Source organism: Equus przewalskii, chromosome 25, assembly GCF_037783145.1.
Source record: "Equus przewalskii isolate Varuska chromosome 25, EquPr2, whole genome shotgun sequence".
NCBI classification, from domain to species: domain Eukaryota; kingdom Metazoa; phylum Chordata; class Mammalia; order Perissodactyla; family Equidae; genus Equus; species Equus przewalskii.
The window spans coordinates 15022722-15037066 of record NC_091855.1 but is presented as its reverse complement, the minus strand read 5'-3'; the positions used below and the strand labels follow the sequence as shown (position 1 = coordinate 15037066).

The following is a 14345-nucleotide window of genomic DNA, read 5'->3' as shown; positions in this document are numbered from 1 at the left end:
TAGGGACCTCATGGATACCCGACACCCAAGTGGCCTCAGAAACGAGGCCAACAAGTGACAAGAAGGGAGGCCCAGATTCTAGAAGGGACTGGCCGTGGGAGAGCTGCTCATCATGTCCTCCTGGAGGAGAGGGACACGGGTGCCCAGGGTGCTGTGGGGCCTGGCAGGACTTGCAGGAGCAGAATGACCGGGGTCAAGGGAGATTCCCATGAGCCCCTCAGGCTGGGTCAGCGCCAAGGGGAAATGGATGCATCAGCCCCAGAGGAGAAGTATTCGAGTGGTGGGTGCCCTGGGAGCTCTGCCTCAGCAAGGAGGTGCTGGGAGTGGGCTCCAGGCCTGACCCTCAGAAAGGTCTGTGCTCTAGGTGAAGGGGAACCTGAGGTTCCCCCTCACTGCAAGGCAGGGGCAGAGGGCAGGCAGCCTGGGGGCTGGCGGGACAAGCTGCATCCCTCCAACCAGAAAGTGCTTTAGAAGCATCCAGCAGGCCCAGCAAGCAGGCTGTGGCCCACAGATCTCTCAGACATGCACACGTGCATACACACACACACACACACACACACACACACACACATGCACAGGCTGCAGAGAGAGGGTCTGGCTTCTTTTCCAGAATGGAAAGCAAACCTCCAATCACCCCTAAAGAAAAAGCTGACCGAGACAAACATAAGCAGGTGGGAGGAAAACCCGGCAGACCAAATCAGAGGGCCAGGCACCCTCCTCGCCCTGTGTACTGCCCCACCGCTGGCCAGGGCCAGGCCCAGGGAGGGCTACTGAGAAGGGGCGGGCAGAGGGAGAGCTGGACCTGACCTCTGGCCTTTGCACCCTGTTCCCTGGGCAGAGGGGCAGCCCTCCCAGCCAGGAAGAGAGCAGCACAGGTGGGAGCCGGGCTGACTCTCTTACTGGCTGCTGTGTGCCCTGAGCAAATGTCTTCATCTCTCTGAGCATCCATTTCTTCCTCAACCAGTGGGTCTGACCGGTCTCCCAAAACTAATGGGGACAGGGTGGATGAGTGTTTGACACATGGAAAAGGCTGTGCTCATGTGAGTCTGGCATGACAGCTTGGAAATCCTTGTATCTGCATCTCAGTTTCCCCAGTCAGGCAGCAGGCAAGAAAGACCTACTGAACATCTGCTATGTGCTGCGTTAAGACCGTGGGCTTAGAGGTCACACAGACCTGGGCTTGAAGCCCAGCCCTACCCCTTCCAGGCTGTGTGACCTGACACACGCTTCTTAAATTCAGCGAGCCTCGGTTTCCTCATCTGTAAAGTGAGTCGCTCGGCTGCTGGGAGGGTTAAATGAGATTCGTAAAACTCTGAGCACAAGCTCTTAGTAAAAGCTCGCACTTATTTTGGCTGTGGTGACTGTCAGAGGCTAGGAAATGTATTGACAAGACAAATAGTCCCTGCCCTCACAGAGCTCTCCGGCTGGCAGGCGGGACATTTAACAAACGCTTACCTGCAGAAGCATTTCTTCATGAGTAAGGTAACAGACTTGACCTAGACACTGACTCAGGCCCCCACAGGTCTTACTCTGGAGGGTTTATTTGGGTCTATTATGTCTCAACCTGGGCTCCCCTGGCAGGGGCTGCCACCCCCGCTGCGTGTCCCCCTGGGGCTGCTGGCCATCCTGTGCCCAGGGGCAAGGGGCTTACCTGCCTGCCTTCTCTCGGGTTGCACACCTGCAGTGTGACCAGGGACCCGGGGGAGACGGAGGTGGAGGTAGCAGTCAGGCACTTCCCCTGCTGCTGGATGAGGTGGTCACTGAACAGCCATGCCTGCAAGACAGGGAGCAGAAAGGCCGAGTCAAAAAGCACAGCGATGGGGGCCGGCCCGGTGGCACAGCGGTTAAGTGTGCATGTTCCACTTTGGCGGCCCGGGCTCCACCAGTTCGGATCTTGGGTGTGGACATGACACTTCTTGGCAAGCCATGCTGTGGTAGGCATCCCACGTATAAAAAAGTAGAGGAAGATGGGCACAGATGTTAGCTCAGGGCCAGTCTTCCTCAGCAAAAAGAGGAGGATTGGCAGCAGATGTGAGCTCAGGGCTAATCTTCCTCAAAAAAAACAACAACACAGCAATGGATGGGTATATGGGAACACAGGTGATAAAGCAAATATACTGTGTATTTTGGTAGAATTTCCTACAAATAATAGTGGTGGGTGTATGAGTATTCACTGCACAATTCTTTCAACTTTTCTATATTTTTGAAAATTTTCATAATAAAATATTAGGATGAGGGAGCTTAGCTGGAGCTGGCCAGAGGGCAATCAAGGATGTACCAAGGGACACTGGGGGAGAGGAGAAAGACAGGACAGGGGCCCAGGGCGGCCAGGGCGCTGGGCCATGCCCGGGTCTGCGTGACCTGCTCTAGTTTTGACATGGCTGCATCGACACTCGTATGTTGCACACGTGTGTAGAGACAGGAGTCCTGGAGGCCCTGCTGCGCATCAAACGAGCTTCCCACAGCTGTGTCCCAGGAGAGAACTGGGTGCTGTTTGGGCAGCATTTCTCCCTCTGCAAGGAGAAAGCGGCTGTACTCAGGGGGCAACTGTGTGACAGGCTGGAAAGGGGATGGGAACGTGGCAGGAGCAGACCCAAGGAACAGAGTGAGAGAGGAAAGCTTGCAGGGTCCCTGGGAAAGGGTGTTTGTGGAGGATGTAGACAGAGAGAGGATGAGGATGAGCAGAGGGAAGCCCCTCGCCCCACTCCCGGTCCTGACTTGGAGGTCCTAAGCAGCTTACCTGGGGCGCTGGGGGGTTCTTGACAGACCCTCTGCAGATCCCCATTCCAAGCAGGAAGTTACCAGCCGTGTCCTGGCCCTGGGACTCTAAGCAGTTCACGCCCTGCTTGATGATGCCGGGAAGCACTTCCTTCACTGGCACGCTGAGAGAAAAGGCAGCTGTCACATGGGGCCTCGGCCCCTGGGCTCACCCAGAGGGCAGCGCCCAGTCAGCTTCCAGGGTGCCAGTCTCTGTGGGAGGGGCCCTGGGGGGCAGGCCCAGCCAGCAGGAGGAGGTAGGCAGGGGACGGTGAGGGGGCAGCATTGCTCTGGGAAGACTGGGCCTCGCCCCACTGGATGCTGAGCAGCTCCGGGAGCCCATGGACTGCCCTGGGGACCCTATGGGGAGAAAGCTCGGGCCAGAAACCTGGGGTTCCTCAGTCCAGGGAGAGGAAAGCCTGGGGAGGGGCGGGGGCCTAAAGGTGGGTTCAGTAAGCAATCTCAAAGTGACAGGAAGGGGTTGCTTTAAAGAGGCAAATTTAAAATACACAAATATGAAAATGTGTTCAATCTCACTAATGATTAAAGAAACACCTATGAGAGAGTTACCAGTGTTTACCATATATGTATATATATGTGTGTGTTTATATATGTTTATTTATGTATAAAATAATACATATTTGTGTGTGTGTGCATATATTATTATTGTTTTTATTATCAATAGTCTTGGCAATAGCTGGGGGATTGGGTCTTCTCAAACCGTGCCTGTGAGAGCATGAATTGGCCCAGATCTCCTGAGGGCCACGTGGTATTATGTATCAAAGGCCTTAAAAATGTGCATGCCTTTGACCTAACCATCCCACTTCTGGGAACTCAATAATTATAGGTGTTTGCAGAGATTTAGTTTACAAGTTATTCATCTCAGGGGCTGGCCTGGTGACGTAGTGGTTAAGTTCACGTGTTCTGCTTTGGTGGCCTGGGGTTCGTAGGTTCAGATCCCAGGTGCAGACCTAGCACCACTTGTCAAGCCACACTGTGGCAGCATCCCACATCAAATAGAGGAAGATTGGCACAGATATTAGCTCGGAGACCATCTTCCTCAAGCAAAAAGGGGAAGATTGGCAACAGATGTTAGCCTGGGGCCAATCTTCCTCACTAAAACAAACAAACAAACAAACAACTATTCAACTCAGAGTGGTTGATTATACTGAAATCATTGGAAATTTCTAGATATCCAACAACAGGGGATGGGCTAAATAAATTCTGACTCATCTGCAGCATGGAAAACCCTTTAGCCTTTAAAAACAACTCTGTGAAAGAATGTCTGGTAATTTGGGAAAGTGTTCACAACATGCTTAAGTAAAATAGGCGTGTTTCAAAATACCATATTATTAAGACACTTTATATGTACAGGAAAATATGCTTAAACACACACACACAATGACGTAAGACACATGGTCTTACCCTGTGGGTAACACCCAGCTGCCGCAGGCTTGTATCCCTGGGCTTAGAAGGTTGTACACAGTCTGGGATTGTGGACCCACAGAGGGTGATGGGGAACCCTGAGGGCTTAGAGTCTGACCACTTGCCGAATCTGACCTGCCTCCTGTTACCTGTGTCGGGAAGAGAACTTGGCAGGGCTGGGGGCAGCAGGGCAGTCCTGGCGTTCCTTGATGGGACATCCTGCAGGATCTTGACCAAACCAGGTCTTCCTTCCTCGAGGCTGGTTGGAATCCCCCGGGACCCTAGGACCGGCCGCTCCCACAGAGCCTCGGGGACACGCCTTCGCTTTCTCCCCCACCGCCTGGCAGCAGAGCAGCCCCCCAGAGCCCCCTTGAGAGGTCATGTGGTTCCAGAGCAGAGGTCGCAGACTGTCGGCCCCCGCGCTGAGTCTGGCCCCTGCATGTTATGTCTGACCTGCCCCGTGTGGTTGTTGGTGCTTTTAATCAGTCGGCAGTATTTAGAAATTTCAAGTTTACACAGAAAAATCTGAATCCAGCTTCTCTTGAAAAAATAGGAAGATCAGGTCACACTGAGCTTGCCTGCCAGCACGGCACTGATACACTGTCGTGAGCAGCAGCTGCCCCCGGATGGGGCTTTGCGTCCCAGTTTGCCACAGTCCCCTCCACTCCCTATATTTGCTCATCCCCCCACCTTGGCTTGTTTACATCACCTGTCTGAGCCCTGTTGGATCTGAGTTTGCAATTCCAGCTGGGTGCAAGGGTGTCAGGAGGCAACAGCTCCACCCGCTTTGCTCCACCCAGGGGCCTGCTGAGAGCTGTGCTCTGGGGAGTGCAGTCCAAGGGTTGTTCCAGACCCTTCTATTCTCTTCCTACCCGCTGTTGCTCAGGGAGATGTGCAAGGTGATCAGCTTTCAGAGGTGAGCTGGGCACTGTCCACGTGTGGCAATGGCCGTTGGCGCTGAAGGCCCGCCCATGATGCCTAGGGGCGAAGCCCGGGGCTCGGGCAGCAATCCCAAGACCAGATGCAGTTCCTGAGGTGTGTGTGTGGCAGCAGCCCTGGAGCGGCTGGGATGGCCGTCATCACCACCCTTTCTCAGCTCCCCGCAGAGCCAGGCTAAGCTGTCCTGCTTGTCCTCAGCTCTCTTAAGTCTGCATCTGCGTCTTTCTCTGCGGATCTCCTCCAAGCTGGGCCACCACTCACCCTTAAGATACCTTCATAGAAATAGCAATAGGTACTTCTTCCTCAAGATAATTTACTTCCATCTGTTAGAAAATTGTCATCATATACTGGTTTTGTTAGAGGACTACTTTTACTGCCATCTGCCAGGAATGGTTGTAATAAATGTGTAATATCTACTATGTGACTAGCACCTTGCAAATGTGGTGGGCTTGTGCAATGCACAGCCTCCACAACTGTTCCTGACCATCATAATAAAAGCAATAAATTAGCTTTTATTTATTTATGAGGCCAGCTGCAGAACCCTGACCTGGATAAGGGGCAGAGCTGTGGCAGGATTGCAGACAGGCTTAGGAAAGCAAAGGCCTCTCCCCTCGGCCTCCTCAGTCTCTCCATTGACCATCTGCAAGTGTGGGCCAGCTATTAGGACCCCCTGTCTCGAGGAAAGTTGGTATCATTTGGGCTATAGATCTCCTTTCTAACCAACAACCTATCCACCCCTGGCCCTTCACCCTGAGGACTGAGGCGGAACATGCACGGGTGCCCTGGGGATGAGTAATCTGGATAGGCAGGTGGCATGCAGTTTCTATCTTAAAAGGCCTTCTTTCTAACTTCCACACAGTGACGGAAGATGCAGATGATGACTTATGCTCCTCATTCAGCATAGCTGGTTTCATCTAGTCTCCTGTCTTGTGGTCGATCCGGGTTTCTGACAGTTATCAAACACTCCTTCCTCTTGTCCTCGGGGGGTGACATGGGACACTGTGCGTGGGGACTGAGGAGGGGAGAGGAAGCCACCTTCCCCGTCCTCCCCAGCACCTCCCACGGCTTCCCAGCTCCCGCCCGAGGCCTAGAGTCCCTGGCTCCATCAGAATGTTGTATGAACTCTGACAGAGTGTAAAGAAATGACTGCTTTCCCCAGAACTGTCACGTCTGGATGAAACTGTCCCCTTCAAAGTGGCCACTTGAGGAAACTGTCCATTTATCACACTTTTATACACTAACGCTCTTCTCTTCATGGCTCTCGTCTGGGGAGCTGGTTATCCAGACGGCCACCTTTCTTCAAGGATGCTGCCGTTGTTCAAACTGTTTAGGAATTCCTTGAAAATTGCTCCCAGAGTCAGTTTATTCTTGTCACTTGTGTCAGCCTTGTCACGCTGCATTTGGGACCCAGGATTGTGCTCTCTGGGTTAATCATCTAACTTCTTGGCTACAACCTAACTTTGGCTGTTTTCCAAAAATCAAATCTGCCCTCAGAGGCCCAAGATTTGCCTCCTTCGAGGACATGAAGGCTCTGAGGGGCGCCGTGTTCTGGAAGCCACGGGGGCATCCTTGGGAGAAAGCTGGCAACAGTGGGTCACCCGTTCACCGGGGGGACAGCTAGAGAAGGGAGGGTGCCAATTTACACGTTACTCCCGAGGCTTGTTGACTGTGCAGTTCACTCAGTCAAAAACACGCCCGGAGCACCCGTTTGGGACAGGCGCCTTCTAGGGGCTAGAGGTGCAGCAGCGACCAACCAGACACACGCCTCTCCCCTCGCAGAGCTACTGTCCTGGCGGGGAGACTACAACAAAATTAACTGGCCACAAATATGCTAGATGATGAGGAGGCCACAGAGGGACGTGGAATGGGGTGTCTGCAAATGCCCCAGAAGGGGACACGAGCCAGACCTGAAGGAGGTGAGGAAACAAGCTGTGGATGTAGCCAAGACTCTGGGAAGGATTTTGAAGTAAGAATCCTCTGTGCACCATGCCAGCCGTTGTGGCTGTGACTCCAGGCCCGGAGCGCAATACACTCACATGTCACTGCCTCTCTAGTACATACACCAAGGGCAGGTGTGTCCTCATTTGCCAGAGCCAGCATCTCTCCACGTTTTTTCACAGCCTCATGATTATATTATTGGACGCATAACATTTGCTCAGATCGATGTATCGTGATTCTCGGCACCAGTCCCTGCTGTTAGTCGTTTCTCGATTTTTCACAGCAGAGAGAAGCCTACGGTGAACATCCACTTGTCAACAGTTTTCTGCTTTGGTTGCTTTCTTTTCCTTGGGACAAACTCCAGAGGGGAGAGAGCAGAGTCAAAGGGGATGACTATCTCTGTGGCCTCTGCCACATAAGGCAGTGTCGTTTCTCTAAGGGAGCAACGCCCATTTCTAGCTCGAAGACCCAGTTTGTTAAAAATTTGGTTCCTCCCACACCTCACTATTAACTCCTGGTAATGTCCTCTCGGTTCCCCCAGAGCCTTCACATGGAGATCCACACTGACAGCTAGATAGAGCCAGACTGGCTGGGCTGGGGAGGTCTCAGGGCGGGGGTCCCCCAGGTTGGCGGCCCCCACTGGCCAGCACACAGGCGAGGGCGGCACTCACGTGAGCTCTGGGTAGACGTTATCCAGGTACCAGCGAAAGGACTTGCAGCTCATCTTCTTCCTCTGCTCGATCCGCGTGGCTACACTGAAGGGGGAGGCAAGGCTCAGGTGTCGGAGGAAGCCCCAGGGAGGAGAGCAGAGGCCCCTCCCAGGGCTCCAGGAGGCCAGCCCCTCTTTCTGCCTATCCCTGGCGGGCCAGGACCAGGAGCCTTGGCCCCCCTGTCTTAAGTCATTCTCTGACCTGCAAGTTCAGCCCGGGTCTCCAGGCCGGGTCTCCTCCTCATTCTCTCCTCAAATTCCTGCTCACCTGTCAGGTCCCCCCAGCCCACAGGGGGCCACACTTTCCTCTGGCTCCTCCCTCCCTGAGACCTCGGTTAGTATAGCACGAACTGGTTCCTATTTTCCTGGAGAGCAGAGCCTTCGTGAACTAGAAGTTTTCCTTCCCTGCCGTCCAGTTTAGCAGGAAGGATTTAACAAGAAAAGTACGCTTTAAACAGCTTTCAGGAATTCTGGCAAAGAAGAACCATCTGATGCATCTGCTGGCCACCCCAGTCAGATCTCCCCACCTTCCTCAGCTGCACTGACCCGAAGGACCACTGACAGATGACCTTCACCGCCTGCATGGGCTTCCGTTTCTTCTCCAGTAAACTAGGGACATGACCACCTACCTGAGGAGGTTTTTGTGAGAATGAAATGAATTAAGGGGCGTAAGTGCCTAGCAGAAAGTACTCCCTCAGGAAATGTGAGTTCCCCACTAAAAGAAATAGTGACATACTTTTTTTTTTAAAGGATAGATATAAGTAAATATAGAAGGATTCACTGATGATCACTAACAATGTTTTCAAACTTTTCTGACCACAACCCTAAGAAATAAATACGTCTTACATTGTGATCAAGGACACCCGCGTGTATACATAGCTACACACACGTACACATATGACCGAAATGAGAGTTTCACAAAACAGTACTTATCCTTAATTGCAATCAACTATTGTTTTCTATTCTGTTCTGTACTAATCTCGAGTGTTCTAGTTCTCTCCAGCATTTTTGTAAAATGCTGGTCACGACACACTAAATTGATTTCACAACCAATCTGCATTTTGAAAATGCTTACCTAGACTGCAGTCAGACCAGCCCAGGAGGGGAAAACAGGCTAACAGAGCACAGTCAGATGTTGATCAGCATGGGGCACACAAAGCCCCAAGTGTTTCCTGCAGACAGCCCGCGCTCAGCACTCCCACAGATGTCCCTTTTCCTGCAGGCAGCTTGTGGACCCTTTTTCATAAGTGCACCCCCTCGGCTATTTCTCCCCATGAGGCTGCACATCCTTCAAGGCCCAGGGTCTTGTCTCCGCATTGCACACCCCACCAGGCAGGCCGGAAGAGCCGGGGGCGGCAGGAGGCGCAGTTACTAAGGAGACTGGGAGCGCTTCCCTGGCGCACACATCATCTTGTGTTTGCTAAGGTTGTGCTAACACGGGGGAGGGAGGAACCAGGGCTGATGGTGGGGCCCACCTGCCGAAGGCCTTCCCGATGGCCGAGGGCCGGGCCTCGTAGTAATATTGCTTGTATTCATCCATCCACACCTCTGCAGTGCGCTTGGTATTCCTGAAAGGAGAGGACGGAGCAAAATAAGGTCACCAGGGTGGTGACAGAGTTAGGACCAGGGTCAGACCAGCTCTGGGCAGTACAGGGCGATGAGAATCCCGGGAGTGTATGCAAAGCAATACTGATTGGGGTGGGATAAACAAGGACAGTCTTTTTGGAGGGCAATCTGTCAATATCCATCAACTCTGTAGGTATGTATACTCTCTGACACTCTACTTCAAGGAATCTATTTTACCAAAATACCAGCATGTGGGCAAAAAGGACGTGTACAAGAATATTTATTTAATAAAACATTGGCGATGACCTAAATGCCCATCAAGAGGAGAATAATGAACTCCTTCCACACAAGGGAGTACTAGGCAGCCTTGAAAAAGAACACCATGGTTACTGACATGGAAGGATGTCTATAATTTGGTGTTGAGTGGCAGAAAATCACGCAGCATGACCCCATTTATATAAAATCACAAACTCAAACACATGGTGTGTGTATGTCTTTGTACATAAACTGTATACAAGAAAATGAATTAAAAGCCCTGACATGAGGGATCAGAAATCTATTAACAGTAGTTACTTTTCGAGAAACAAGTGGGATAGGAGTAAGACTGGGTAAAAGGGACTTTCACTTTTTTCTCTATATATGATATAAAGAGTAAAAAATATAATATACGTACAGATATGTATATATTATATATATTGATACAGCTTGAAGTTTTACAGTGAACATGTATTATTTTTATAATTATAAAGACAATAAAAATGGGGTGGGGGAAGCAAAACAAAACGGCAGGCCGTTCAGGGAGCTAGACTGAGGGTGCTGCTGCACAAGGGAGCAAGGGCCTGGTGAGAAGCTCGTCCTTGTTGGGGGCGCTCACGACACTCCTCCGCCCCCCACCCCCCGATGCCTCTGTCAGGAGAATGGGTCACAGGGTTGGTGGGGTCTTCTAGGACCTGGCCCACGGCCCCTCGAGACCGAGCATGCCCGCCCAGTGGCTTGGGACATGGATATCCAGACACAGACCAAGTCAGGGTTGGGACCTGGCATCCAGGACCAGTCCTTGGGGCCGTGAGGGAAGGACAGCCCCTAGCGGGTCATTTGGCCAGTTTTCCAAGACCCTCATGGACAAAGAGAGTCAAGACAAGAGAGGCCTGGTGGCAACACTCCCAACTTCATCCTTCCATCCCTGACAGTACCTGGAATCCCAGAATGGGGTGGGGGGAAATGGAGAACAGGCCCAGAGAGGTCATATGAGCTGATGGGCCTGGGTCTGGAACCGGGGTGTCCTAGCTCCTAGCCCGGTGCTCTCTGCACTGTGACCTACCTGATGTAGGTGAGAGCATTGCCCTCAGGGAAGTTGTAGGGGTGCCGCTTCCTGAAGACGTGGCCCACCCGGCTGCAGGGCACGATCTCCAAGCTCCCACCGCACATCCACACCCTGAAGGAGAGCTCTGCAGGAGATGGCAGCGTCAGGAGGGGACGAGCCCCTAGGCAAGTGCCCACTGAGCGAAGCTGGGGAGGAGCTGGATTCCCCTGCCTTTGGTGTCTCCTTGGAGGCGCATGCTGGGGTTGGAGATCCTGGGCCTGTTCACACAGGGTGCACCCGCTCCTTGCCCATGTTCCTAACTGCTCACTCCATGCATGTGCACACACACACCCTCCACACACACCACACACACCCCACACACACACTCCTCACATCTGAGCCCTGGGAGAGCAGTGAGGAAAGTTTTGAAGGAACCCCAAGATCACAAGAAGGAAAACTGAATCAAATGGCGGCAGCATTTCCAGCCTCTGTCCAGAAAGCCCTAACCAGACATAAGCTCAGGAAGAAACATCTGCTCGTCAGTCAGCTCCAGGCACCCGAGAGGCTGGAAAACCACCCACCCACCAAGCCACAGGCCGCTCCAGCTGGCATCTTTCTAGCTGGTCCCAGACCCCCCTTTTGGCCCAGGTGGTCTCCATTTACAGGCTACCACTGGCCTTCCTGAGACATGCTTCCTTCGGATGGCGGTGGTGATGCTGAATGAGCATTTGCAAGTGACTGTGGTCCCTAGTAGTGTTGCGAGATGCAAGAAGTGGCCGTTCTGCTTCCGGGGGGCCCTCACAGGTCGCCCACTCTGGTCTCCACTCACCATCATCACTTCTGGCAAGGACCCACCTGCAGCTGGCTGACCCTCAATCTCTTCTGGTTTCCTACTTTCTCCCAAATTAACCCTACAGTTGGACACCATGTGATATTAAAACATCTCCTTCCAGCGCCAGAAAATCCATAACCCTTGTTTTTTTTGTTTTCAATCAAAAAACAAAAGACCGTTTTCTCATGAGTTCTGCCTCGGTCCTTCTTCCCACTCCCCAGCTGGCCATAAGGACACTCGTGGTCCCTGGCCAGGCCTGGGGGCACAGCTGCTCGGGGCCCTCCCAGGGACTAGCAAAGCAGGGAGTGGAGGCAGCAGGACTCACGCCCACCTTCTGGCCAGGCTGTGTGCACCAGGTGACTTCCAGATGTGGGCTGGGGCCAGGACTGGACATTGGGCATCTGGACCCACACCCAGCGTGGCTCTGTTCCTGGCTTCCCCAGGTCTGCCTGCAAATGGCCAGGCCTTGGCCCCTTCTCCGGGTCAGAGCTCTGCAGCTGGGCCAGAAGGTCTGCATTCTGGTTCCATTTCTGCCCGACTAACTTTGTCATGCTAGTAAGTCACTTCATCCCACTCCGCCCAAACTGTCATGCTATTATTAATCATTGCCGCTATTATCACCAACGGCAATAACAGTAGCAGGAACCATCATCCACTTACTGAGCACTTGCTATGGGCCATGCCCTTTGCAGCTGATGCCTAATCCTCACGGCGACCACATGAAGTTGGGATCGTTACCCCGACGTCTGTAGTAAGGACTGTGAAGCTCAAAGACGTTAACTAACCTCCCCAAGGCCACCCAAACCCTCAGCTGCGGAACTGCAACGTAAAGGTCACGCCATGTCCAGCAAGCCTCACTGTTTTCTTTAGTTCATTCAGCAAATTTTTATTGAGCACCTATTTGTTATGTGTCACACACTGTCCTAGAACCCCTTCCACTCTAGAGGGAGGAGACAGAAACTCAGTAAAATAAACAAAATACAAGTGGATAAGAAAATGAGTGGAATATGTCGTCTATCAGATGGCAGTAAGTGCAGTGGAGAGAAAGGAAGCAGGGAACTGAGTGATGAGGGCAAGGGGATTTAGGGAGGGTAGAATTTTAATTAGGCTGATTAGGGAAGTCCTCACTCAAAAGGGACATTTGAGCTAAGACCTGAGGGAGGCGAGGAAGCAAGTCGTGTGGCTGTTGAGGAGGAGCGTTCCGGCAGAGGGATCAGCAGGGGGAAAGACTAGAAATAGGAGTTGATGAGGATTTTTAGGCTGCTTAATTTTAAAATGGCTTATGATGAGGATTTTTAGGCTGGTTAGTTTTAAAGCTACAGATGAGATTCAGGCTCCAAGGAGTGGAATTTGTTTGCCCCTTTGTTGGGAAACATTTACATTTCTAAGGGAAACCTCTATCTGTGAAGATGCCTCCCTCTCTGTGCCAGGAAGAGGGGGGATGGTCTTATCTCTAGAGGCTCTTGGTCAATGCCAGAGGCAAGAACTTAAGTTGGTTACTGTCTGGCAACCTCATGTAACTGACCCTCCCCCCCACAGATCCTCCTTTGTCTTTAGCCAAGGATAAAATTCAAGCGGTGACTTCTGCCATTTACTCAATCCGGTTTGATTCTTATCTACCATTTTAACTTTTTTACATATTCTTTGTCTTGTAAAGAGATAACTCACATACCTATGCCTTAAATTTGGCCCTAACCCTCAGTTCGGGGCAGCAGCAGCAGCAGCGGCAGCAGCAGGAGCTCTGACTGCCCGTGGGTCCTGTCCCCACGCACCAGCTCTGCCTGCCCATGGATCCTGTCCCCATGCCAGCGGGGGCAGCAGCAGCGGCTCTGCCTGCCCATGGGCTCTGTCCCCATGCCAGCGGGGGCAGCAGAAGCGGCAGCAGCAGAAGCTCTGACTGCCCATGGGTCCTGTCCCCATGCTATTCCACACTATTTTCTAAATAAAGGAGCACTACTGCCAGATCTTGAGAGTCTAAGAAATCTTTCTTTCGACTCCTCGGCTCACCGATCCCGCATCAGGAGTGAGGCCGACAAGGTCAAGGTGCAGCAAGGAGGCAGAGTGAGGGAGGCGGAGGGAGGCCGGAGCCGAGGGCAGAGCTGGTGGCATGTGCTCGTGGGGGAAGGGCAGGTGGTGGAAGGACTTTGGGTTTTGCTGAGTGACTGAGAGCCCCTGTGGGGTCTTGAGCAGAGGAGTGACAGCATCTGACTGCCTAACATGAATCCCAAGGCTTTCACGTTTGCAACCCCACTCAAGGTGGGCTCTGGGCTCCCGAGTGTGGTTCTCTGGCGGGGACACAGGCAAGAGTTCAGCATGGGCATCTCTCTTCCTTCAACAAAGGGATGAAATGGAAGGCCCACATCCACCAGCCGCAGGAGTCTCCGGGCTCAAAGCTGAACGTGAGCACCGTGGCTAGCCTAGAAATTTCTTTGAATTTCTTCCAAGAAACAAAACCCTCCCCAGAACCTCTCTCCAGTTTGCCTTTCAAGTTGCCCAACCCCTGGGCCCTTGCCTCAGGCAAAGTTTGAAGTTAGCTATTTGATCATTCACTTGTTTCTCTGTCAGTCCCCAGCCTAAAACAAAAGAAAAAAGAAACGCCTCTGGATGCAGGAGAGACCGTGGGTTTCCCAGTCCGGAGTCTACAGGAAACCGGCTTTGCCCAAGCCCCCTTCAGGCCAAGAGCAAGCACACAGGAGGTCCCGTAGGCCCAGAACGCCTGAAAGAAGGTCGGAATGGAGGGAGCACTCCCCGCCATCCCCCCTCCCTCCCCCCGCTCTGTTCCCAGAATTCACTCCTCCGAATGCCTGCTGGAACCGGTTTCCAAGAGTGAGTTACAAAGGGGAGGAAATCTCATGCCTGTTCCACACCGGTTGGCT

General features: G+C 52.6%; 1 protein-coding gene across 2 annotated transcripts in view; it reads right to left on the bottom strand.

Annotated features, from left to right (window-relative positions):
* GALNT16 (polypeptide N-acetylgalactosaminyltransferase 16) overlaps nucleotides 1-14345 on the bottom strand; it is an 87720-nt gene that overhangs the window by 4049 nt on the left and 69326 nt on the right. For both annotated transcript variants that reach the window (XM_070594135.1, XM_070594134.1), the window contains 5 exons: nucleotides 10656-10782; nucleotides 9244-9336; nucleotides 7731-7814; nucleotides 2741-2882; nucleotides 1652-1774 (listed from right to left, as the gene is read on the bottom strand). In XM_070594135.1, coding sequence (XP_070450236.1) covers nucleotides 1652-1774; nucleotides 2741-2882; nucleotides 7731-7814; nucleotides 9244-9336; nucleotides 10656-10782 — 569 coding nt within the window. The remainder of the gene's footprint in view (nucleotides 1-1651; nucleotides 1775-2740; nucleotides 2883-7730; nucleotides 7815-9243; nucleotides 9337-10655; nucleotides 10783-14345) is intronic.